The 23533-nt window shown below is 31.6% G+C and overlaps 1 protein-coding gene across 2 annotated transcripts; it reads left to right on the top strand.

The window, feature by feature from the left end:
• Nucleotides 1–2918: 2918 nt before the first annotated feature.
• LOC106057422 (forkhead box protein J2-like) lies at nucleotides 2919–23490 on the top strand. 2 transcript variants are annotated; one of them, XM_013214595.2, is made up of 11 exons: nucleotides 2919–3448; nucleotides 7818–7892; nucleotides 8190–8273; nucleotides 8703–8804; nucleotides 9202–9372; nucleotides 9457–9565; nucleotides 12223–12339; nucleotides 12583–12618; nucleotides 15312–15446; nucleotides 17502–17557; nucleotides 18508–23490. In XM_013214595.2, exons 1-11 carry the CDS (start codon nucleotides 3101–3103, stop codon nucleotides 18598–18600), a joined length of 1326 nt encoding a protein of 441 aa, XP_013070049.1. In that variant the 5' UTR covers nucleotides 2919–3100; the 3' UTR covers nucleotides 18601–23490. The 2 variants fall into 2 exon arrangements, with proteins under 2 accessions (XP_013070049.1, XP_013070051.1); XM_013214597.2 differs by lacking the exon at nucleotides 12583–12618 and having other exon boundaries at nucleotides 2925–3448.
• The last annotated feature ends 43 nt before the right edge of the window (nucleotides 23491–23533 follow it).

Here is a 23533-nt window from a genome sequence, read left to right as displayed (position 1 = left end):
AAGAGAATATAATTTGACCACCGGCAGACAGTGGTTATGTCAGCGCTTGATGTAAAATATTAGCTTGCTGCTGGGGTTGCATAGCGTTATGGAGTGTGTGTGTGTGTGTGTTTGTGCGTTTCTAATGTGACGGCTGCAGAAAAGAGTGTGGGACAATAGGGCCTACCTTGCTGGCTAACTATACCAAAGCCTTAATCTACCGGACATGTGTTATGAGCACTCTGCTATATGGAAGTGAAACATGGTCAACCTACTCATGGCAGGAAAAAAGCTAAATATCTTCCACCTCCGATGCCTAAGGCGGATTTTTAAAATAAAGTGACAAGATAAAATAACCAATGAGGAAGTACTACGATTTAAGAGCAGGAAGCCAAGACATCCACTCCGCTATCAGCAGAAGACACCTTGGCTGGCTTGGTCACGTTCATGGAATGACACCAGGTTTACTTCCACAAGACATCCTGTATGGGATCTAACAGAAGGCAGGAGTGTCACTGGTCGTCCACTTTTAAGGTATACTGACGTATGCAAACGCGACATGAAGCTCTTCAGAGTCGACAGCTGGGAAAAAGTGGCACTGGATAGATCCACATGGAGAGCGTGCATAAAGGAAGGGTCCAAGATTGCAGATGCCATATACAACAGTAGTAGAAAGAAGGGTGAAAATGAAACGGCGCCTGGTGATTACATATGCCCAACCTGTGACCGCTGCTGTGCATCAAGGATTAGCCTCTTTAGTCACACAAGAAGTTGCAAAGGGAAAGGATCGTCTCTCGAGACGTAAAATGCCACGGAGGTGGGAAGAGGTTAGTGATTGGTTGTAAATGATACAAAATAAGTGACGTTGTAGTCATTTGGTCTTAATTAGGACAGACGACTTCAGAACGCGAGACTAAAAGGTTGTGTCATTGCAGTGAGTAAGATTTTGTTAAGAAATATTATTACTAAAGTCTAGTACATTTAGTTTTTTCTATATCAACTTGATTTTTTTTTCCTATATAATAAATAAAGTTAAAATGAGTCTTGTTCACAAGGAAGCTATTCAAGATATTTGAAGTTTTATTAGTTAAGATATATTACTCCTACAACGGTTTAGTCGTCTACCAGCAGTTTGGTGCTACAAGTCAACGACCGGTAGCATCACGTGAGATACTGCACTCCTCATTCATCTTCTGAATCGAAGACAAACCTTACAATCTCCTATACAAAGTCCAGCTCACGGACGTTCTTTATCCAGTGACGTAGCAATCGTTGCGAAGGGATTCATTACGCCATGGTCCGTGGCTAATAGGGGTCCACAGGGACCATGGAAAGATTGTCGTTTATTACTTTTGAGAAGACGAATAAGTTTCATGGCACAATTACTTGTTTAAAAAAAGTGGTGTATGCATAGAGTCTACATTGGAATATGTTTTTGTAAATGTTCTGATACAGACAGGATTAATCTTCTATGGTGAAAGGTTAATGGCATTATCCATATTCTTGAAACCGGGTCAACGGATGAGACACATCTTAGTCTATATGCAAGGACAACGTCGTAAAAGTGCTCCTTTTTTCCTTAGTACCATTGGAACGGGTTGCTTGAATCAGCCAGGAAAGTCTAATTTAAGTCTATATTATAAAAACATGCATGGCTAGATTAACACATAGATACGCTTGGGACGGGGTTATCTTCTTTTTCAATGAACATATTTAACAATTTGTAAGAATTAATTTTGATTTTTCATTGTTACTAATGGAACACCAATCCTGTATCCCTTAATTGCCATCCACCAAGTTATTGCTGGGCCGGCCTTAGGCCATTCAACCTATGCGGCCGCAGCGGGCCCCGCACTTTCATAGGCCCCGCGGTAATACTAGGAGTAAATTATTAAATTAAACAATTTTTAATTTATAACCGGGTTCCCGAGCTCCCTGAATTTCCAGGAGCTCCTGGAAATTTTCTGAAATTATTAAAATCTGAAAATCCATAAAAGTCTCCTGAAAATAAACAGAATTGCTATCTTTAAGGTATATTCTACCAAAATACATGTGGGGGGGGGGCGATCGATATATATATATATATATATATATATATATATATATATATATATATATATATATATATATATATATATATATATATATATATATATATGCTTAGGGTTACGGTTTAATGGGCTTTAGGGTTTGTAAAAAAATCGACCTCCCCCACTCCAAAGTTCTGGACCCTCTAGTGGCCCCGCAATCCGTTTCGCAAAAGGCCCCGCACTTGTTAAGGCCGGCCCTGAATGTAAGTATCAGGATTTACTGCACTATCCATTTTTTTTTCTAAGTCGACTTTTTAACGTCTTCAGGCGTTGATTCAGAATTGAAGATGTTATACGCCCGGGACCATTTTTATTAAAGCTCATGCAAAGTGCAGGGCGCAGGCTAGGGGATGGCATGTGCCGCCTCAATCGCATTGGATGAACGCTGGCAGGATTTTAAAATTTTATTTTCTTGAAAACTGAAATCCCTTATGTTTCTCATTTAGTGTGTTAGTAAAGAACGTAAAATATTACAACGTTTATTAAAAGTACACCATTTCATGCTTTTGTTTATTTAGGCCTACTAAATAACATAATTATGGATATTTCAATTATATTAGGTATATTAATTACCTCTTCCTAGTCTTCGACTCCTAAACAAGTCTCACATAGTTAAATTATAATATTACCCCTCCCCTTTTTAAAATCAAGGTGGCTGCATTAATTTTGCTGTATGAGCGTGTATGTCACGCCCACCATAAACATGTGCCACACGTGGTTCAATGTGTTGTGAAAATCGGTAGTTCTATTATTAGACTGAAAGTTCAAAGGTAACGAACTTGCTGCCATGCAACGGCGAAAGAAGCGTAGTGCGGGTCTGTAAAGATTGAAGTATAGTTCCTATCAAAGTTTATTAGCTTTGAAAAAAATCAAAATAGCATGCAATAATATGTCTAGAAGTGATAAATTGTTTTAAATGCATACATTAAAAGCCATTAATATTCATTTCACAGTTTTAACAATAATTTAGGAAATAACAATAAAAGAATGTATTAATGCACATATAGTATACTGTAGCAGGACCTAACAAGATGGCGGATCTAGGATCTAGTTTGACTAAAATGGATTGGCTTCATCGACTAAAAGTCGGTGGGCCTATGGGTGGACCTGGATTTAACGGTTCGCAGGGAGCAACAGATGCGCTGGGTAGAATAACAGGTCAGTTTGGGACTAGAGGTTCTCCTGACCCTTCCGGACACTTCGACAATAATGGACAGACAACACAGAATCAAAGAGATGGGAAACCACCGTACAGCTATGCCAATCTTATCATGCATGCCATAAATAGCACAAGTAAAAAAAGAATGACTCTAAGTGAAATTTATGCTTGGATATGTGACAATTTTCCTTATTATAAAGATGTGGGAAATGGTTGGAAGGTAAATATTTTCATGTCATCTGACTTTTATTTTTTTTTTTAATTTAGTTCAGTCTCAGTACCCCACCTTGAACTTCTGTACTGTAAGTGTAAGTAGAGGGGTCTACTAAGTTAAGTCAAATTAAGTAGTTAAGTTACTTACTGAAACTCAGTAATCTACTTATCTAGTCTAAATCTCGGTCTGCACATATTGTAATTTCTTTCTTTTTCAAATATTTCTACTATAAGGGTCTATAATGAAATGATATTATTTTGACATTATTAAATAATTTTAATTATAATACATCTACTCTAGAATCTAGAGTTAAGAAATGTATGTAGAGTAGACTAGATCTAGATCTAGATCTAGTAGATCTAGATATTCTAGATAGAATAGGTTTAATAGCCGATCTACATTATAATCTAATTATAATCTATATATCTAGAATCTAGTCAATCAAGATTTTTTTACATGTAGAGTCTAAAATAAAGATTTGTCATCTTTATTATCTTAATAGTCAGTAGTCTAGATTTTAGTTTTATAGTATAGATTTATGTAGTATACTGATCTCCTGCAGGACAGAAAGGAAAGACAGTGGTTTGAATTCAGAGTTCAACTGAGATGTCAATCAGTCAATCTATTTCTGACACAGCATTTTCTAAATATCATTGTAGAAAAATAATCTGCTCTCAAATAAATGAATTAGCAAATTGAAAAAACTGGATTTGGAGTTTAAGATGTAGAATTCAAGGAACATTAAAAAATAAATACTTGAATAATTATTAGGTTGGAATTAATATATATATATTTATATATTATATATATTCTATTTTTTTTAAATTGAATTCTTGAAATCTTCACTAAGAAGTTTCCTCAAGTTATCCTCATAATTTCTAAGCTTGTCTTTTTTCATAACAGTAATTGAATTAAACCTGGTGAAATGATGCACTAGTAATCATTTTCAGCTAGCTGATTGGCAAATCAAACATGTGTATGCTGTTTGATACCTTTAAGGTGACCTGAGATATAAATATAATTTTTATATATATAAATCTTTTTTCTTAATTGTTTTTTGTGGCAACCAACTCATATAAAAAATTTTAAGTATACATGATCTGCCAGATTGGACCTTTCACTGGTTTGTAGCTACTCACATGCTAAATGATGAAATAGATGTAAATTATTTTATCATGAAGGGAAATTTTTGTTTTGTCTTCTTTTTGTCACATTTTGTGTGACTGTGTTTATTGAACAAAATGTAATCTCTTCTAAATTAAAATTATTTTTGTTATTATTTTATTTTCATCATATAAAGTCGGTATTACAAATATTTTGTTTTAGACTTGGGTTTAAAATCAAACTAGCTAAAGGCTATATGGGTTGCATGTGTTGTTGAAGACTGCACTGCACACAAAGGTTTTCTAAATTAGGAGAACTAAAGATATTGTTTTAAGCTATTAAATAAAATATTATAATTAATATATCTTGCACTAGACTGACAACATTTAAGATCATTTTGACCTTTTATTTTTATTATCAACTTATAGACTACAATATATATCTATTTAACCTTTTATTTTAATAATCAAATATAGACTACAATCGTTATATGTTCTGTAATTGCTAGAGATGATTTCATGATCCTTTAATTTTTTTTAGATTTTGTTTGCCCATTTTCCTCAATATTTGATGATATATTATATGCTCTCAAGACTGGTTAATTGGTTGGCATTCTCAATAGAGGTCCAAATACATTAATTTATTTTTGTGCTGAAAATGTGCTTAGACGTTTTATGGCATAACATGTCTCCCTGAGATCATTTCTTGTGAGATCTGATTGATATACTTATTAGATGTCTCATTTTATAATTTTTGTTTTCTACCCCAGTTAAAGATAGAAGGATGTTATTAATCTAATTGTATAAACTGAATCTGTTCTAAACTCTACTTTCACCTTTGTTCTCACTCTCCTATTTTTTTAATTTAATTATTAACTATTTTGAAGTAGATTATATAAGAAATGAGCATTAGAATTCAGGAAATTGAAGTTAATGTGTTATAATTCGCTATATAAATAATGCCTTTTCTAGGTATAGACCATTTTTGTTTAATGAGTGAAAAACATAATTTTCTGCTTTATTATAAAGTTTTTGAATGTTATATAAAGTTTTAAATTTCTATTTCAAATAGTAAAACTTTAACTCCCTTCCTTTTATCAGATTGATTATTTATGACTGCCATTCTATGTCTAGCCATATGACATGCAGACTGGTGCGGTTGTTTGTCTGCAGCATTGCTGGTACATGGATGCTGTCAATCGGCTGATTAGTAGTATATAAATATCAGTTGCTTTTTTTATGGTAAATTCAAACTATATCTACTTTTAATAATTCTAAATTTGTTCATCATTGGAGAAAAACTGAACAGGGCAGCTATTTCAAGAAAATATGAAAATGCTTGTGTCTCTATACAAGTCAAGAGCATGTGTCTTCTCAGACTTTTTGAAAAATAGAATTCTGCAAATCTAGGAGAGTAAAAAACAATAATATGCTTACTTTCCTCTTTTAGCCCTCCGTGGGGGCACTGTAAGTCAAATTTGGGCCTGAACCATGAAAAACAAAATCAGCAAAATATTGGGCTATGCTGTTTATTATAAATAGCTTTTTATAAGCCCTTTAAAGACTCCACCGCTGTTCAGGGGGGAATCTGTGGGATTCTTTGGTTTTGTCCCAACACTCAAACCATATTTCTTCTATCTTTTGAATGTTGCTAAAGCAAAATGAAAGGCTCAAAGCCTGCTTGATGGATTGTGTTAGCTCTTTCTGGTGAACCTAAGTGTCTGCAACGATATTAGTAGTCACATCTATCTGACTTTGTATATTTACGCTGCCAGCTAGACACAGTGTTGGCCCATATTGTGCTAAGTTATGATGATAGTGTTGGTATTGGTGGTTACAATCCGAGTCTTTTATAATATTGATTTCAAATCATTGATTATGACAGTCAGTGTCACTATCAAGCACCTGTCATGGAGTCAACGTCATGTGAACATATAAATATATAAAAGATATGTAAAATACATTTCACAACAATTTAACAGTTTGCATAATTTTAATGCATTTGTCATAGTAAAAATGGGGAAAAGTATCTCATCCAAAGTTTTTTGCATTATTTTTTATTTGACTATATATATATATCTATATCTATATATATATCTATATATATATCTATATATATCTATATATATATATCTATATCTATATAGATGAAAGTGAACTAAGGAATGTGCTCAAAAGAGTCCCTTGACTCTTGCAATTCTGACTTTCACGGAAGGGCTATACCATCAGGTTATCAAAAAATATTAATTGTAAAAATACTCTTTTTTTTTTACCACCAATGGTTTACCCCTGTAAAAAAACTGAACATGTCATGGCCAAACGTGCCTGATGCTGACTGACCAAAAAACTATTTAGCACATCAATTGGTTGAATACGTGCTTCCTTTCATTACTTATATTTAGTTAAAAATGTGCATACATTATTATAAATAACTTGTTATAATTTTTGTCTTATGGTTAGGAAATAATTAAAATAGAATGCTGTAATTTCAATTATTTATTGATTTTAGGAAATTAGCAGTAGTTTTTGTAGAAGATGTAGAAATAAAATTTATGTTGCCCCTCTACACAACACTTTTTTCTTAAAAAGCAAAGATCCTAGTTTGCAGCCCTTGCAACAACACAATGTAATTTGATATGGCTGTTAGGTGGGGTTGTCTCAATTTAACATGACTAGTATACCTTTTTTCTTTCTATTTCATGTTAACCTTTTTTTTTTCTAATTAAGCAGGGAGGGAGAGGGGTTTTAGTTCTTTCTCTTAACAAATCAAATGTCTTGCTTTTCACAATATGCTTTTGTTAAGCTGGAAGGATGTGGGGACGGTGTAAGATTCCATTATCTAAAATCTAACATATTCTTTTCCATACCTTAGAAGTCATTTTTTTTTTTTTTTTAACCTATATCCTGTTTTATTACTTTACATTGTAAATTTGTGTGTTAAATCTTTTTGTTGTTAGTCTGTCCTAGTGGCTTACCTCCATTCGTCAGCACGACATGGCCTAAATTGTGCCGATGTGCCTAAAATCACAATCCCATTCGTCAGTGATCCATCTATTGCAAGCTACAATCACAAAAAATCCAGTTATTAAAAAAAAATTAAATATGACAACTGAAATATATTTTTTTCTCTCTCTCTCAATTTTTAAGAATTGATTTCTTGTATTAAGTTTTAAACATTGATATTGATGTTTTCTCCTTTTTATATATTTTTTTTTTTAGTTTAACTTTGCCATGAATATAAATGCCTCATTCCTTCAATTTTAACATTACAGAATTCTATTCGACACAATTTGTCCTTGAACAAATGTTTTCAAAAAGTTCCCAGGTCAAAGGATGATCCTGGAAAGGTAAAATCAACAAAACATAAACTTGTTATTTTTATAAAAAATTGTAAAGGTGATTAGTGAGATCCTGTATTGGGATTTTTGTTTTTTCTTAAGTCTTATTTTATTTTTTTCTTAGGTCTTAACAATTTTACCCTTAAATGATTTTTATTTTTGTTAGATCCACAACTAATTAATTTTTATGGACAAATAGTAAAGTACAATAATTCTTTATTTCATCTATTTAAATGACTTTGTATTGAAAGTTTATCAATTTAAATCTTAGTAAATTTATAATAAGTTTAATGTTGATATATTTAGGGCTCATACTGGGCTATTCAGACACCTCCAGTTGATGACCCACTTCCACCAACACGGCACAGAAAAAAACGTCCCAATGATCGGGTAAGCTACTTTTATTTTATTTTTTTTATGACCATTTATAAAAAAATAATAATTATTGAAAGTGACCACATTAAATTTCAATTAAAAGATAATTGAACAAACTTTGGGATTACTATTGAGATAATACAGACTACTTTTGACAACCTTAGAAAGAGGCAGTTTTTATGGATATAGAGATTTAGCTTGACGACATTCGAGGGTTCCCATCGTTATTATTAAACTTCTTATTCAACATTCTCTATGAGTGTTGACTAACCTATATTTTTGGCCTTTCACCTGTGCTATTTGATTTCATTGTTTGACTTACCTCCTTTTGACTTATTTGCATAAGACAGTGCCAAAGCGCTTAACAGTCTTTAATAAGATTCTTTGTAAAAAATTGTTTGATAACCAGTTATTTACACATTGTTTTATAAAATCTCTTGACAGCATTCTCCATACAGCCCAGAGAGTGGATTAAGTCCTGGACAGCATACTGTGCTAGCAAGTGTTATTATGCAGCCAATTCATATCAAGTCAGAATCTAATCAGGTTAGTCTGTTGCCCCTACAACCCAACATTGTTTAACTTCCTCTGATAAATACATCTGACTAATGTTTAATAGAGTCAAGGCGTCTGTTCCAAATGCTCAGTTCACCATAAGGGTATTTCATAGATATACATCATTTTCCATGTGCACATAGCTGCTAGATGTATCATGATGTATCATACATTGGCCTTCTAAAAATAGAACTGGTTTTAAATGTGTGAATTTTTATTTTGTCTGTGTCTCATAAAATGAAAAAAAAAAAGCTCCAGAAAAACACTTTGAAAACAAATATTTCTTATCTCAAGATTTTGGGTTTCTTTTTCTTTGTTTTTATAATGTTCACTTGTAATTTTGTCTACGTAACAAGAGAAGCTAAATTTTAGAGGGTTTCATCTACAGTCATCTCCTTTCAACCCTAGTTGTATGGGAATGAGCCCATTGTCCAGTCATCAGCAGTCTCCTCATTCTGTTCCATCACCCAACAACAACAGCAACCACAACAACCCTTTGTTCTCTGGCAACAAACTGTCCCATGATTTAGAAGCATCTCCAGCATGCACACCAGATGCAGTAAGTCAATTTCCATCTAAAATAGCCTAGCGAAACATTTTGTTTTGTAGCTGTTTTGTAACTAATTTGTATTTCTGTTTTCAGTCATCAAGGCTGTCAGCTATGACAGGAACATCTGAAGCACACATTAGCCATGAAGAACTTGGAAATTCATTTTGCTCATTCTATAAAACTATTTTTGAAAACTCCACAGGTTAGTTTAATACTGTTCTTTTTTAATATTAACATTTTCAAGTATACATAGAGTCTGATGGCAGATTTATATTTTAAAATCAACTTTGTACCATTTAGAAAAAAAATTCTTCACAATCAAATTATCACTCTGAATGGCAAGACTAATTCACTTAATAAGACTAGTTAAAAGATGGCTGTCTGGTCGTGCAGTATGCTCACTGGACTGTCGCTCGGACTTTTCGATGGTCCAGGGTTCATACCCTGCCCACTGTCATCCCTTGTCAACCTGTGGGAGGTTTGAACTAAGAAGTAAATTATCTCCAACTCTAAATGAGCATCCAAAACATTTCAAACATTTTTATTTTTACTAATTAGAGACATCTTATATAAAACATAGCAACTTTCCTTTTCTTATTTTAACATTTATTCCACTTATATTCTGGACATATTTTTGTACAGTTTTCCTATGGTACATCTCTTTGTTTTAACTGCAAAATTTCCAACTCATTAAAGTTCTTATCATAGAGAATCTGATTGTAAGACTATGTGCCAACAATAATTTTTGTAGCACACTTTATACAGTTTTGTTTTACTAATGCCATTTCAGGAGTTGTTTTTTTTACATTTTGAGCCCATTCCTTAGTTCACTTTCATTTATTTATCTACAATTCTCTAAGCTATGTTAAATTTATTTGAAACTTTGTCAGAAGTATTTTTTTTTTTTACACAAAATCCTTAGAACTTAAAAGTTCTGTACTAACAATAATAATAATATTAACTCATGCCAGGACAAATTTAGAACACTTTACATGCACTACAATAATGCAACAATTAGATAGCCTCTTTGTAGAGATAAAAATCTTTCATTATTATTAATTCAGTCTTATCATTTGAAAAACAGGATGAAAAAAGTTCTGCTTGATGTCTTAACAGATCATGAAATATTGAAGTGATATTCCTCATTAATTAAATTGGGCATATCTTTAAATTAAACAATTAGGATTATATGTTCAACATCTTTGTGACATTAATAATTAAATCTTGAATAAATGAAACATCTTAATGAAATGAATGAAGTAAATAGTTAAATAACTTGAGCAGACTAAAGCAAACAGCTTTTTGATCTAAAATAAAACTGCAAGCTCTAAAGCATTGCACAACCTGATTATATTTAGAACATTTATTGATTTCAAATTAATCAGGTCACCTACTGCTGGAGGAGAGATAGAACATAAAATTGATTGAGTTATACAGAGTCATGGTCTGAAATATTATGCTCTTAAAACATGGGTTCTATTAACATTTGTTTTTTCAATAGAGCTACTGCTCTTTATTCACAGTGACCTATATATTATGGGTCTAATAATGTCAGTTTAATGCAAGAGCTATGATCAGTTCTGCATGATTAGTTCCAGAAAACAGGTGGGACCAAGGAATTTCCCCAAACAAGGAGGCCATGGTACTCATATTGACTTCTATACATAGCAGAAAAAGAGGGGGTAGAGTAAGGAAGGACTCTCTGTGCACTCAACTTTTATTTGATTTATGTCATCAGAAATAAAATGGGCCACACTTTTGTTGAGTTTTTTTTTCTTAAAATGCTTTATATGAATTTACCCTCTCTATAACTAAGATTCAATCTTAGTATTACAAGTGATAAGTAGAAACATAAATATGGTCTAAACCATGTAGTTGTCTCAAGAAATACTTATACACAAAGAATATTTCTGTATACATCTAATTACACAACAAAATGTTACTTATTTGTCTGCCCTCCTAATTGTCTGCTTTGCAAAGGCATGCAATATCATTGTCACATGTGTATCATTGTGACATGCATATCATTGTCACATGTCTATAATTGACACATGCATATCAATGTCACAGACATATCCTTGTCACCAAGGCACATTCATTTTGAATCTAAAGTATTTGTGTTTTTGTTTACAACAGTTATCTTCCCAATTTAAGTTTACATTCAAAAATCTTTTATTAAAAAAAATATTACAGTACATTATTTAAACTGTATAATCTTGACTCTTCCATCAAGTTGTTAACATTTGAAGTTGTGCTTTCCAAAGAAAAAAGGACCTTAACTATAACCTTATAAACTTGTAAAGATTTCTTGGCACTGAAGATGTATATAAACATTTTTATAATCCTAATTTATATGTTGTTTTTTTTTGGTCTAATTGCAAAAGTCACATTTCAAAATGAAACTAAACAGTGACAATGTGTTATTATATTTTCAAACATTAAATACATAGATTGCATGGTTTTTATCCAAGGCTTTTAAAAAAGATGATTTGAGTTTGTTGACGAGGATGAAAATGCATAAATGTTAATCTAATATTTAAATAAAACATTCATAAAAGTTTACATTTTGTCTGTTTTATGAAGAAAAATATCTTGTAAAACTTATCTAAGTCTGATAGAATACTTTATTAATGTAATACTTATAGTCTGAATGCTTTCCTTTTTAGAAGAACAAAAAACAAGATATAAATACATTCTAAAAGATTTATTCATGACCAGTATTCATCTTAATATGGAACTATTACATGACTGTACAATTAGTATTACATGTAAAATTTTTAGTGTATGAAATACATTATATGCTATATGTGTAAACATTTATCTTAGCTCTTGATCCATTAAATTTAAATCTGTATTCAGGTGTTCCTAATTTGAATTTGTCAGCATCAGATTGGCTCCAAAATCTGGACACATTAAAAGAAAGTATGAGATCTAGTGGGAACGATTGGCAGAACATTGACATGTCCCAATTTCAAGGTAACATTAATGCAGATATCATATGTCATTTTTAGAGATGCCATATATCATGAGTGATTTAACTTCACAGAGTGCTGGCATTTATTTGATCTGCAGTCACACCTAGCTTTGATTAAATATTGTCTTGAAGAATTAACTATAAACTACATAGATTAGATGTTTTACCATCTAGTAATCTAAGGCAAAATTTATTTGTTGTGTAATTTAACTACCAATTAATGAATATACCTTGTGGTATCATAGGTATAATTGATAATAACAAAACCACTGAGCGTCAAGGTTAGTTGAAACATTTTCTTGAAAACTTGTATCCTCCCAAAAGCCTTAAATATTTAATGTATGTTATTTGTGCTTAAAATAATATTTTATCCATTTTATGTGTTATTTTATACATCGAGGCATTGTTGCCAAACTTAAAATCAAACTTAAAAAAATATAGCAAACATCATGATTCCTTAAACTGTTAAAGATATATTAAATATTTGAATCATGCAGTATTAAGAAAAAGAAACTAAATCTAAATCATGCAGTATTAAGTGAAAGAAACTAAATCCCGGGATTTTGTTAATCTATTGGGCTGCATCCTGTTGAGCTTTGGTCATTGTTTTTAGCCTAATTGTGCTTTTGTGTGGTGTTTAAGCCTGTATTTTGTTTTATTCTTCCTTAGATGTACAATATTTGTATGTTGGTGTCTGTATAATATATATATAATATTTGTGTATTTTGTAGATGATGACACTAAAATGTTAATTCTTTAATCTATTTATTATAAATTTGTTCATCATGTTAACAGTTGAAAATTTTTAAATGTAACTAAACCACATAGATGATGCCAAGCTTCCCATTACAATCAAAATTTGATTTTTTGTTGCCGATAACACCTTTTGTCAATAATGTAAAAGAGGAAGAACATCTTTTTCAAATTCATTGAAGATGCAACTAATGTATATTTGTAAACATGTGTATAATACTTTTTTTTGCATGATTTAGATACAATGAATCAGTTTCCAAAAATATGTAGAAAGTTTTCTAGTAGGAGACTGTTACCATAAATGTGGATTCAAAGGTTTTGCATTGATATACTTAGCCATGGTCTTTCCTAGTGATAACAGGGATTTTTAATTGTTGTTGGCACTAAGTTTACCTGTTTTTTATAACCTCTGATTTGGATGGATGTAATTTAGTTAGTACAAAACCAAATAGTGGAAACTAATTATGTCAAATTTTGTCTATCCTTACTTTGCCCCCTAAACTTCCAGTTTATCTCCCAGGACTGAAAACCATTGTAAAAGTAAAGTACCCCTTTAAGACCTTGCAATCTAAAGGCCAGATTATGTAAAGGTAATCTGTTTCTATGGCCGTCTCTTTATGAGGGTGTCATGTGGCCCTCCTAAGAATACCAAAATTCAGAATACCAGACCCCCCCCCCCCCCCCTTGTTAGAAAGCAAAGTGGTTTACCACTCAGCCACCATGCCCCCTGAAATTCATTTTGGTGCTACATAATGTTCTTATTTATATTACAACATGGAATAGTATGATTCCACTTTACCTCCCATGTAGACCACTAAATCTTGAAGGAAAATTTACAAAGTTCAAATCTTACCTAGGCCCTAAATGTAGTCTTCCACAATTAGTAACGTTGTTATATTGCCTGAATCCACATAAAATAGAAAAATCCAACTAAAAACTATTATTCTGGAGATTATACATAAAATGGTTAGGTACTCATGAAAAATCACTTCTCAAATATATTTTTTCTCTTTGAATTCAAATTGTATTAACGTCTATCAGCTTTTTAAAATTAAATACAAGCCTTGTCAGTTTTAGGGACGCGTAAACTTAAAATCTATTTTACAGTTCAACATAAAGACCTAAAATCTTTGTTTTTTTTTTGGTTGTGGTATTTTTTTTTCATTACCCTAATTAATTTAAATAATTAATTGATTGATTTTAGTCAGGTCAGTTTAAATCCATATATTTTTAATCCATACAGTTTATATCCTTGGCCATATTTGTGACCTTTCACTCCAAAGTGAGCCAATCTGCATCTTGGCAAATTTTGAGTTAAAGTTAAAATTATGTAAAACTGGTTTCAAATTATTTAATTTTACTAAAAGAAAATCTTAGTGCTAATTTTAAAAAAAATGTTATCATGACACTATAATTGTAAACATATTTTTTTTTTGCATGCTTCCCCTTATGTAATTAATTGTTACACAGTGCATATTTTATGTTTTAAAACTAACATAGATAGCTTTAATTCTGTTCTAAATTTTAAACTAATTCAGACTTTGTAACAAAACATTTGCTTTCTTAAAACTGCATTTCAATTTTGAAATTTGTGGAATTAAAGATTATTTTAATCTCTATTTGGTTTTACCAATGAATCAACAAGTTTTTATTGTAAATACTGTAGTTACTCATGGCTGGGATGATATGGCTCTAAAATAATAACATTTATTTGTCATCAGTGGATCAAATTTAGTTTTGATTTGAACAAAACATTTCTGACCTTTTGAAAAATTAGTTAACATTAATATTTAAAAAAAAAAAAACTTAACATTTACTAGTACTAATAACTTCTTAACTGCCCAACATTGATTCTACAGAGAATGTAAGAAGTCAAGCTCATTCCTGTGTTACACTGTTACATTGAGGTCTTCACATTCATTAAAATCACTAAATCATTCTTAGAAGTAAAACAAAATCTGATTGCATTTTCTTTTTTATGTATTTTTTTTTAAGTTTATACTTTTGTTTTTGCTGAGTGCTGGGATTTGGATAACATAATTAGCTATTGGAAGTTACACCTAAAATCTAATTGATTTAGTCTTACAGTGCATGGTGCTTCTAAAACATCATGATGTATACATATTATACTGTATATTTTATTATATATAAATCTTAACCAGTTTAGGATGTAATTTTCAGTTATAATAACACTGATAACTCAACCTGTTTCTATTGATAGGTCTTTTAGAAACAGTGAAACAGTCTGAAACAACCAGTTGGTCTATAAACCCTGACAGTTTTGGTGACTTGGCCTCATCTTTAAACAACTACTTCAACCAGGCAGCGTTGAACCAGAGCCGGGGGGGTGAGACTGGTATGTAGAAGTTGTTTTTTTTTAATTGTGTGAAATAGCACTTTACTATAGATCCAGGTTTCTGGTGTTATGCTCTTCTGCGGTGTCTACTACTTGAAAATGTAACTAAGTCCAACTGGAGGTAATACTGAACTCAATACTGGAACAGATAACACAGACGAAAGGCCAACAATCGATAAATAGAGTCGACGCTGGTGTTGAAACAACAAACACTTTTAATACTTAATACGGGAACCGTCCAATGTCCTCTATTACTAGACTGACTTGACTTAATCCTGTGCACTCCCAGGGGAGCATAGGGCCGCAACCACACCTCTCCGCCGAACTCGGTTCTGAGCAGCTTTCTTCATCTGCTCCCATGTCATTCCAGTACCCTCAGCTTCGCAGATGACTGACCTCTTCCAGGTTTGCTTGGGCTTGCCCACTTTCCTCTTTCCTTGTGGGTTCCAGTCAAGTGCCTGCCTTGCAACATTGGTTTTCGCAGGGTGTGTCCTATCCAGCTCCATTTTCGTTTTGTGATGTCTTGGGCTTTGGGCTTTTGTCTAGTTCTCTCCCACAAATCGATAGTAGTTATCTTTTCTGGCCACCTAATTCCTAATATCCGGCGTAGGCATCTGTTAACAAAGGTCTGGAGCTTTCCCATATTTGTTTTAGTGACTCTCCAAGTTTCTGAACCACATAGAAGGACAGACTTAACGTTTGTATTATAGATTCGTATCTTGTTGTGTAGAGATAATGCCTTAGAGCTCCAGATAGTTTGAAGAGTTGAAAAGGCAAACCTAGCTTTATTGATCAGAATTAGTAATCATCATCAGCTCCGCTGTCTTTACCAACTCTACTTCCCAGATATGTGAAGTGGTCCGTATCAAAGATATTCTCTCCCTGTAGCATGATTGGGTTCTCTTGTCTGTTGTTCATCCTCATAACTTCATTTTTCTTCTTGTTGATTAGAAGTCCAGTCTTTTTCGCTATTTCTGAGAGTCTGGTCAGTTTAGTCTGTGCATTTTGTTGTGTATGGGAGAGGAGGCAGATGTCATCAGCGAAATCCAGGTCCTCTAAATGTTGTGTTAGTGTCCATTGTATGCCACTTTTATTATTTAAGACTGTCTGTCTCATGACCTAATCGATCACCAGCAAAAATATCAAGGGCGAAAGCATACATCCCTGTCTTACTCCTGTTTTTACTTGAAAAGGGTTGGTCAGCTTACCATTGTGTATTACTTGGCATGATGAGTCATCATATAACTGTTTAATGATATTGGTGAATTTTGTTGGAATTCTGTAGTGATTCATCAGTCTCCAGATTACGTCTCTGTCAATACTGTCGAAAGCTTTCTCAAAATCAACAAAGGTCATGTACAGAGGAGATTGCCACTCGATAGATTGTTCTATGATAATACGTAGTGTAGCAATGTGGTCAGTGCATGATTTCTCTTTACGGAATCCAGCCTGTTCTGGTCTTAGTCTTTTACTAGCCGTCTATCTAAATCTTCTTATTCTTACTATAAATAAGAAACGTCTTGATTCTAAAGTGTCTCCTAGAGAGTTAGTGTTTTTTAAAGATCTGTCACGTCACTTGTCAATGAGTAAAACTTTCCCCTTATACAAATACTAAATTCTAATCATGTCATAACACTGGCCATACATTAATCAGGATCAATAATATCCATATCTTTGTTTTAGATTAGAATTAAAACAATATCTGTCATAAAGTCAGTAAATGAAAATAATAGTTCTGCATTGATTCTCCATATCGAAAAAATGGCAGTGTTTTTTTTATGTGTTTTAAAATTCATTATCAACTTCTAATTAAATAAACTAATTGTTTGATTAAATTTATACTTGCTTGTTTCTTTCTTGTACCAGTACTGAAATCATTGCAGAGGCTTTAGCTGGAAGAAATCTTTTGAGTTCATTTAGCTCAAATGCATAGATAAAAATAGTTAAAGACACTGAGTCATTCTGCTTGCCACATAACACCTTTAGACTGCATTGGCCTCAAAAGCCCTCAAAATTGTAAAAGGGTATTTTAATTTTTTAAAAATTTACTTTCAGGTGGCTTTATATCACCTGTCAATGGTACCACTCCATCTCCTGGACCACCTGTTACTGTAAGTTGATTACATTTTAATATGGTAATTTTTTGCTGACAGTGCAGAAAATGCTAACAGTTGACTGCTTTTTAAAATTATGTACCTAAAGTGAACAATTTTTTAGCGTTTACTGTGCACAACATCATAGTAAAATAATTTTCTTTTAGGCTAAGATGATTTTTCCAGTTTAAAAATCAATTTAAATTTTTCTTTTTAAATGTGCCGATTGTGCTGTGATTACAAATGTATTTTAGGCAACTTTCATGTCAAGTATAAACTCACTCTTTGCTATGTTTATGCAAAGGCTTGTTGCTTGATTATGTGGCATGTGAATTAGATGGTCCTGATTTCATGCCTTGCCATCTTATAGGAAGTTTGGACTTAGATATAAAAAAAGCTTATTTCTGGAGGAACTAAATGAAAAAAAAAAATAAAGTTATGATTCTAGATGCATGTTTATCTTTTTATACAATGTAAATGCTTAACAATAAAGTAAATATAAACCATTTGAACCTCATTGACAACAATAATTGGTAGTAATTTTATTTATGTTTTTTTCTTAGGTTTATTTTTATAAATTTAATATCTTTGATATATTTCTATTTTGAAGCTGTTTAACTTGCTTAGGCAGTTTCACTCCATGCAAGCCAACACATTCACAGACAGCCTCTCTAAATTTAATCGTAAATGTGAGATAACCAATCAGAATGGGCTATTTCAAGTGGTTGGGAGAAAAGAAGCTTGTAAATTTTAAAATTAAGCCAATTTGCAACAAGAATTTTTTTCTTTACAATTTTCTTCACTTATTGCTGTTTACATTTTGTTGTTAAGATTGTTCCTTTGTTGTACTGTTTCATTTCAATAAATCCCTTTTGCCGTAAATGTTTTCATACTTTTATATTCATTTCTATCGTCACACCTGCTAAGAGTGATTATTTCATTGAAAGTATTTGTCTTGATTCCTGCAGGTTGAGAGGATCCATCACAGATTGCCAGATAATCCAAACTTTCTTCAGTCTGATGAGCTTGATGATGACTTTGAGTGGGACAAGCTTCTCTGATCTGTGATGAAACACTGTGTGAAAGGATCCAGCTTGGTGATACTTAGTAATGCAGCAAGTTTCTTGATTCTGTGAATGAACTATGTGTGATAGGAACCAGCTGGGGCATGAATATCAATGCAGTGTGCTACTCTTTTTGTGAATGAAATGTGATATGATCCTGGGTATCAGCTATTACTATTCAAATCATATTATAAAATAAAGAAAAATGTAATGTTCATTGTGAAATGTCAGTAACTTTGTTAAGAAATTATCTTGTAAGCCTTTTTTTATGGAGCTTTTAAAACTATTTTTACAACATTAGTTGAGCATATAAAACCAAAATAAACCAACTTGTAAATTTAAAATAATAGTTTTCTTTCAATGTATATATGATAACTAGTATTTAGATTTGAATAATTTCAGAATTTTTTTCTTTGATGCAAATTGTTAATTTATCTAGACACATTATAGGCAAGTAGAGTATTTTGTATTGTAATCATGCTTGTTTTGTTATTTTAGTTTTCAGTTTAAAGAGTTTTGCATTTATTCATAACAATAATGGATTATGAAAAGAAAAGTGACTAAGTCCCATGAAAAATTATTAGGAATGATTGTTTACAAAATTATTTTTCAGAATGTTAATTATTTGAAGATTAAAGAATAGTTTTTAGCTTTTTTTTTTGAACTAGTAAAGTTATTGTATGGCCAGTGTTCAATGTGCAAGGATTTGAATGTATACCTTTGTGTTATGCATTTGTGAGCTCTATGGCATGGCCATCACATTATATTTATTACTTAAAAAAACAACAACTTTCACCTTTGAGACTCCTTGGTGTACATGGCAAGTAAAGCAAGTTTCACTAGTTCAGTTTACCAATGGTTTTTTGGATTGTTATGTGACAAGCACAATAATTAGGTCCCTTTACAAGAACTCTAGACAGAGGTTATAACACTACTTGGTTAAACTAGGATTTGAATTTGTGCATTCTACTGGCTGTGCCTGGCTCCTTACTTTACTTGTTTTTAGATAGAATCAGTCACAATCTAACATTTAGTTTGAGCACATCTTTTCGTCACACCAATCTTCTCATGAAAGTTTGCACTGTTTATAAAACACATCATGCCCTGTCATAAATGAAAATGTATGTACATATTTATATTTATTTACATATATCACATATCCCCTGTAAGCTCATGCAGGTATAACAGTATATATATATATATAAATTGCTTCAGTGGTTAGCAGACGAAATACTTCTTTGATTTGTATTGAGCATGTGTTTGTAAATATTTTGACGAGCACTTCTGTGGTTAATTTTTGGGTTATGGGGAAGTTTGTTGAACCTATTATTGTATGCATAATTATGTTTTCTTACATTTTTATATTTTGTAATCTTTACCTGATGTGCAATGTTCACACTTATGAAATACAAATCTTTCTCATGCATAAAGAAGCAAATGTAATGGATGAAAGTGTTGATTAAACTATAACAATACTGTATTGAAACAATGTTTTATTTTCCCAATATAGAAGTTGTACATTTTACTATTAGTGCTGACATAGTCTGTACATAGATTGTTGAAGTGTCCATGAAAAAAAATTATTATAAAGGAGATGTTTTCTTTGTCCAGATTGTCTGATAATATTAAAGGCATGATTTTAAGCCCTTCTAGTTGTTGTTTACTGTGAGAACCCTTCTAGTGATAAGATTGACCAAATAGTGATTCATCATTCCGTCTCATTTGTCCCTTCTGGTGCCTTGTAATGTTCTTTACATATTCATTGACTAAATCTAGCTGTTATTGTCTAAACACACATCCATTTTTATAAAATATCAATTTTTATGTGAATATTTTAAATGAGTATTTTAGAGGTCAAAATTGACATGCTTCTTTCTTTTGCTTTTGTCTGAGTTTTATTTAACTAGGTTTATTTATATACTGAAAAACAGTAAAACCTAGGTAATTTTTGTTTTCAGTTTGAATTTGACTTATGAAATGCTTTGATGTTGCATTAAATCTTATAGACTTTAAACACTAAACTAGATCTATAAAATAAAAAAGCTTTTTTTCTAAACATTACAATTAATAAACTATGCTCATGTTTTCAGGTAATGATAATCTTTTATTTATGTTTTTTTTAAGAATATTTAGTAACAATTTTTTGTTGCAATTTTCTTTTCATTTCTAGTAGAATTCTTTCATTTTATTGCTTTGAATGTTGTTGTTTTTTAATGTGGCATGTTTGTACACTTTTCTTTGACTAGAGAAGATAAAGAGTTCAATATGCCATTGAAAGAAAGTGCTCACAGAGCTTAAGATTATGGCAGCTTGTTATATTAGCACTGTAAGGGCCATCAACTAGTTCAAAATTAGTTATAGCTTACTTTAGTTGGGGATGCTATACCAATGCAGCTTAGGAGACTGGCATTTAGTATTACTTTAATTTTTGAATAGATGGAATTTTCAAGCTAGTCTGTATATGAAGAGTTTCTTAGTCATAAATGCAGTAAATTTTTTGGGAAATGTTCAGAGGCATACCAAATATTTTATTAATAAAATGTTTTTTTTTTGACAAAAAAAAAAAAAGGGTTACAAAATCTATTGCACATAATTACAAACAAAGCTTCAATGTATCTTACAAAAACTCCAATGAAATAGGGTTATTATCTAGGTGTTTTTTAATGCCAGATAACATATTTTTTATATATGCTCTTTATAAGATATAGAAATTCTAGACAGCATACAAGTAATTGTCATGGTTGCTCTGCATATGCTTAGGATTGTTGAAAGAATAATGAAGGGTTCAAATTCTGGAGTCTGTAATGCTGTATTACCTTGACGAAGGTTTGGACTGTGGTACTTTTTTTACAAGAACTAGTAGATGTATTAATAATAAGTCTGTGCTTTAAACTATATTCCTGGCTTGTATTTTCATTAGAAGTTTCCAATCCCAGCCTTGTCAGTCAAAGCTTATATTTGTAGTTCATTAAGTAACATTTTTACGTTTCACTCACCTTTTTAAATAAAGACAATTTTTTTTTTGTTTTCTTTTTTGTTTTTCTATTTATGTATCCATTTCTTCCTTTCTTGGCCTTTATTTATACATAACTATTGCAAGTGTGTACATTATTTCTACATTTCCGTCCGAGCTATTTCAGTTCAGCTTTTTATATGCACTCTGTGTCTTTTTAAATTTTATTTACTGAGTCATATATTTATTGAAACTGTCTGCAGTGATTGGATGAAAATTGTTTACTGCCATTGGCGGCACTAACGCGCACAAATTCAGACAGTGAGTGGATTCAGCATTTTTTTCAAACAATTTTGTAAAATCCTCTTTTTTTTTCTCTGCTTTTTTATTTTTGTAAGTGCCAATCTTTGACTTGTCACTTGTATCAGAATGTTCAGATATGTTTTCTTTAGCATGCACCATTCCAATGTATTGCTGATACTATATTTTCTGTACTTAATCTTGTGATTCATCCATTCTTTTTCCTCTTGACTGAAGTCATTATTTTTGTTTCTCCATTCCAGAATTAGGCAAATAAAAACAAACAAAACCTACACAAAAAAAAAGATTTATTAAAGTTTATCTTTCTATAAATAAATAATTTTATATCATATATTTTATATATTCATTGTGTGATATGATTATGTGATTTGATGTAGAAAGAAATTGTGATTGTTAAATTATCAATTCATTCCTGTGTTTCACTAGAAAAGACAAGATATCCTTTGCAAGGGAGATAACCTTTTGCTCTCTGTTATTACTAGAAGGGGAAACAACTATTTTACTTTTTTTTGACCAGTTACCTGTTCTTTTGGGCAGAATAAAAATCAATACTATGTGATGTTTCTTTGTTGTTGAAGTGTTTGATACTTTGATGTTTGCATCAAATCTTATGGAAACATTGGATATGAAGGAAATCAAGGAGTTTTCCTTCAATGTTTTACCACAGTGTTGTCTTTTTTTAAGCATTGTAACACACAAGTTAGATGATACTATCATTGCTGTTCAACAATGCAGTGTTTGTTGGTTTTGTTTTCATTGTAAAATTGTCTGAAATGAAACTAGTTTTTTTTTTCTTTTAGATTCTTCAATGTCATTTTAAAATCTTAAATTTAAATTTGAAATGCTTTTTTCAATACTGTAGTATCTTTTTTTAATTCGTCAGTCTAATAAAAAAAATGTTGACTGTAAAAGGAAGTCCTATTTAACAAAAATAACATTCCATTTCAGGTCTGTGGATAGAGTTTTGCTATATCAGTAGATGAAAATCACATCTGCAATGCTGAAAGTACTGGGTTTGCTAATGAAATTTACTCATAGCTATAGATAGTTGATTGGTTACAGAGCCTGTTAAACTGTCTTCAGAAATGGAGCTTAATGGATGCTGGGTGATGTTATCAGTTCTGAAAGCTCATGTCAAATGTAGATTTTAATTTAGATTCATTAACTTGGCATGGACGTACTCCATTTTGCAGAAACCCCATTTTCCAGATCTCCAAAAATATTAGTTAATTTAACTTTAAAAATAGTTTAATCTATGCTTAGTCAAATCAGTAGTTTGATATAAATAATTAAATTAAATTTAAAATAACTTGTTTTTTATATCTTCTATCAGCTGATTGCTAAATTAAATATATACGCTGTTAATGGTTGAACCTTTTGTTTTGGGATGAAATTATCTTCTTCAATGTCTTCATGTAGACCAATGTATACATCTCAATATTGTTCTGAGATGACATTCTATTGTTCACTCTTAGACCAATGTATTCATTTCCTATGTTTCACAATGTTTTCGACAACGTTTATTTTTTTTATTCATCATTACCATTTTATTTTCAGAAAATGTGTTCACATGCCATTGTGGAAGTCTAGAAATAAATATATATTTATTTCTTTGTGTTAGTCTTTGTGTCTTTTGTTAACATTTTAAAAGAGTTT

The sequence above is a fragment of the Biomphalaria glabrata genome, chromosome 13 (assembly GCF_947242115.1).
Source record: "Biomphalaria glabrata chromosome 13, xgBioGlab47.1, whole genome shotgun sequence".
Taxonomy (NCBI): domain Eukaryota; kingdom Metazoa; phylum Mollusca; class Gastropoda; family Planorbidae; genus Biomphalaria; species Biomphalaria glabrata.
This window is presented reverse-complemented; position numbering and strand designations above follow the sequence as displayed.

What these genes read in the sequence shown, in the direction of transcription:
- LOC106057422 (XM_013214595.2), top strand. Translation starts at nt 3,101, where the DNA reads ATGGCGGATCTAGGATCTAGTTTGACTAAAATGGATTGGCTTCATCGA. An exon ending in TCAAGTCAGAATCTAATCAG is followed by an intron (nt 8,805 to 9,201) that starts GTTAGTCTGTTG and finishes TTTCATCTACAG; the next exon opens with TCATCTCCTTTCAACCCTAG. An exon ending in CAGCATGCACACCAGATGCA is followed by an intron (nt 9,373 to 9,456) that starts GTAAGTCAATTT and finishes TTCTGTTTTCAG; the next exon opens with TCATCAAGGCTGTCAGCTAT.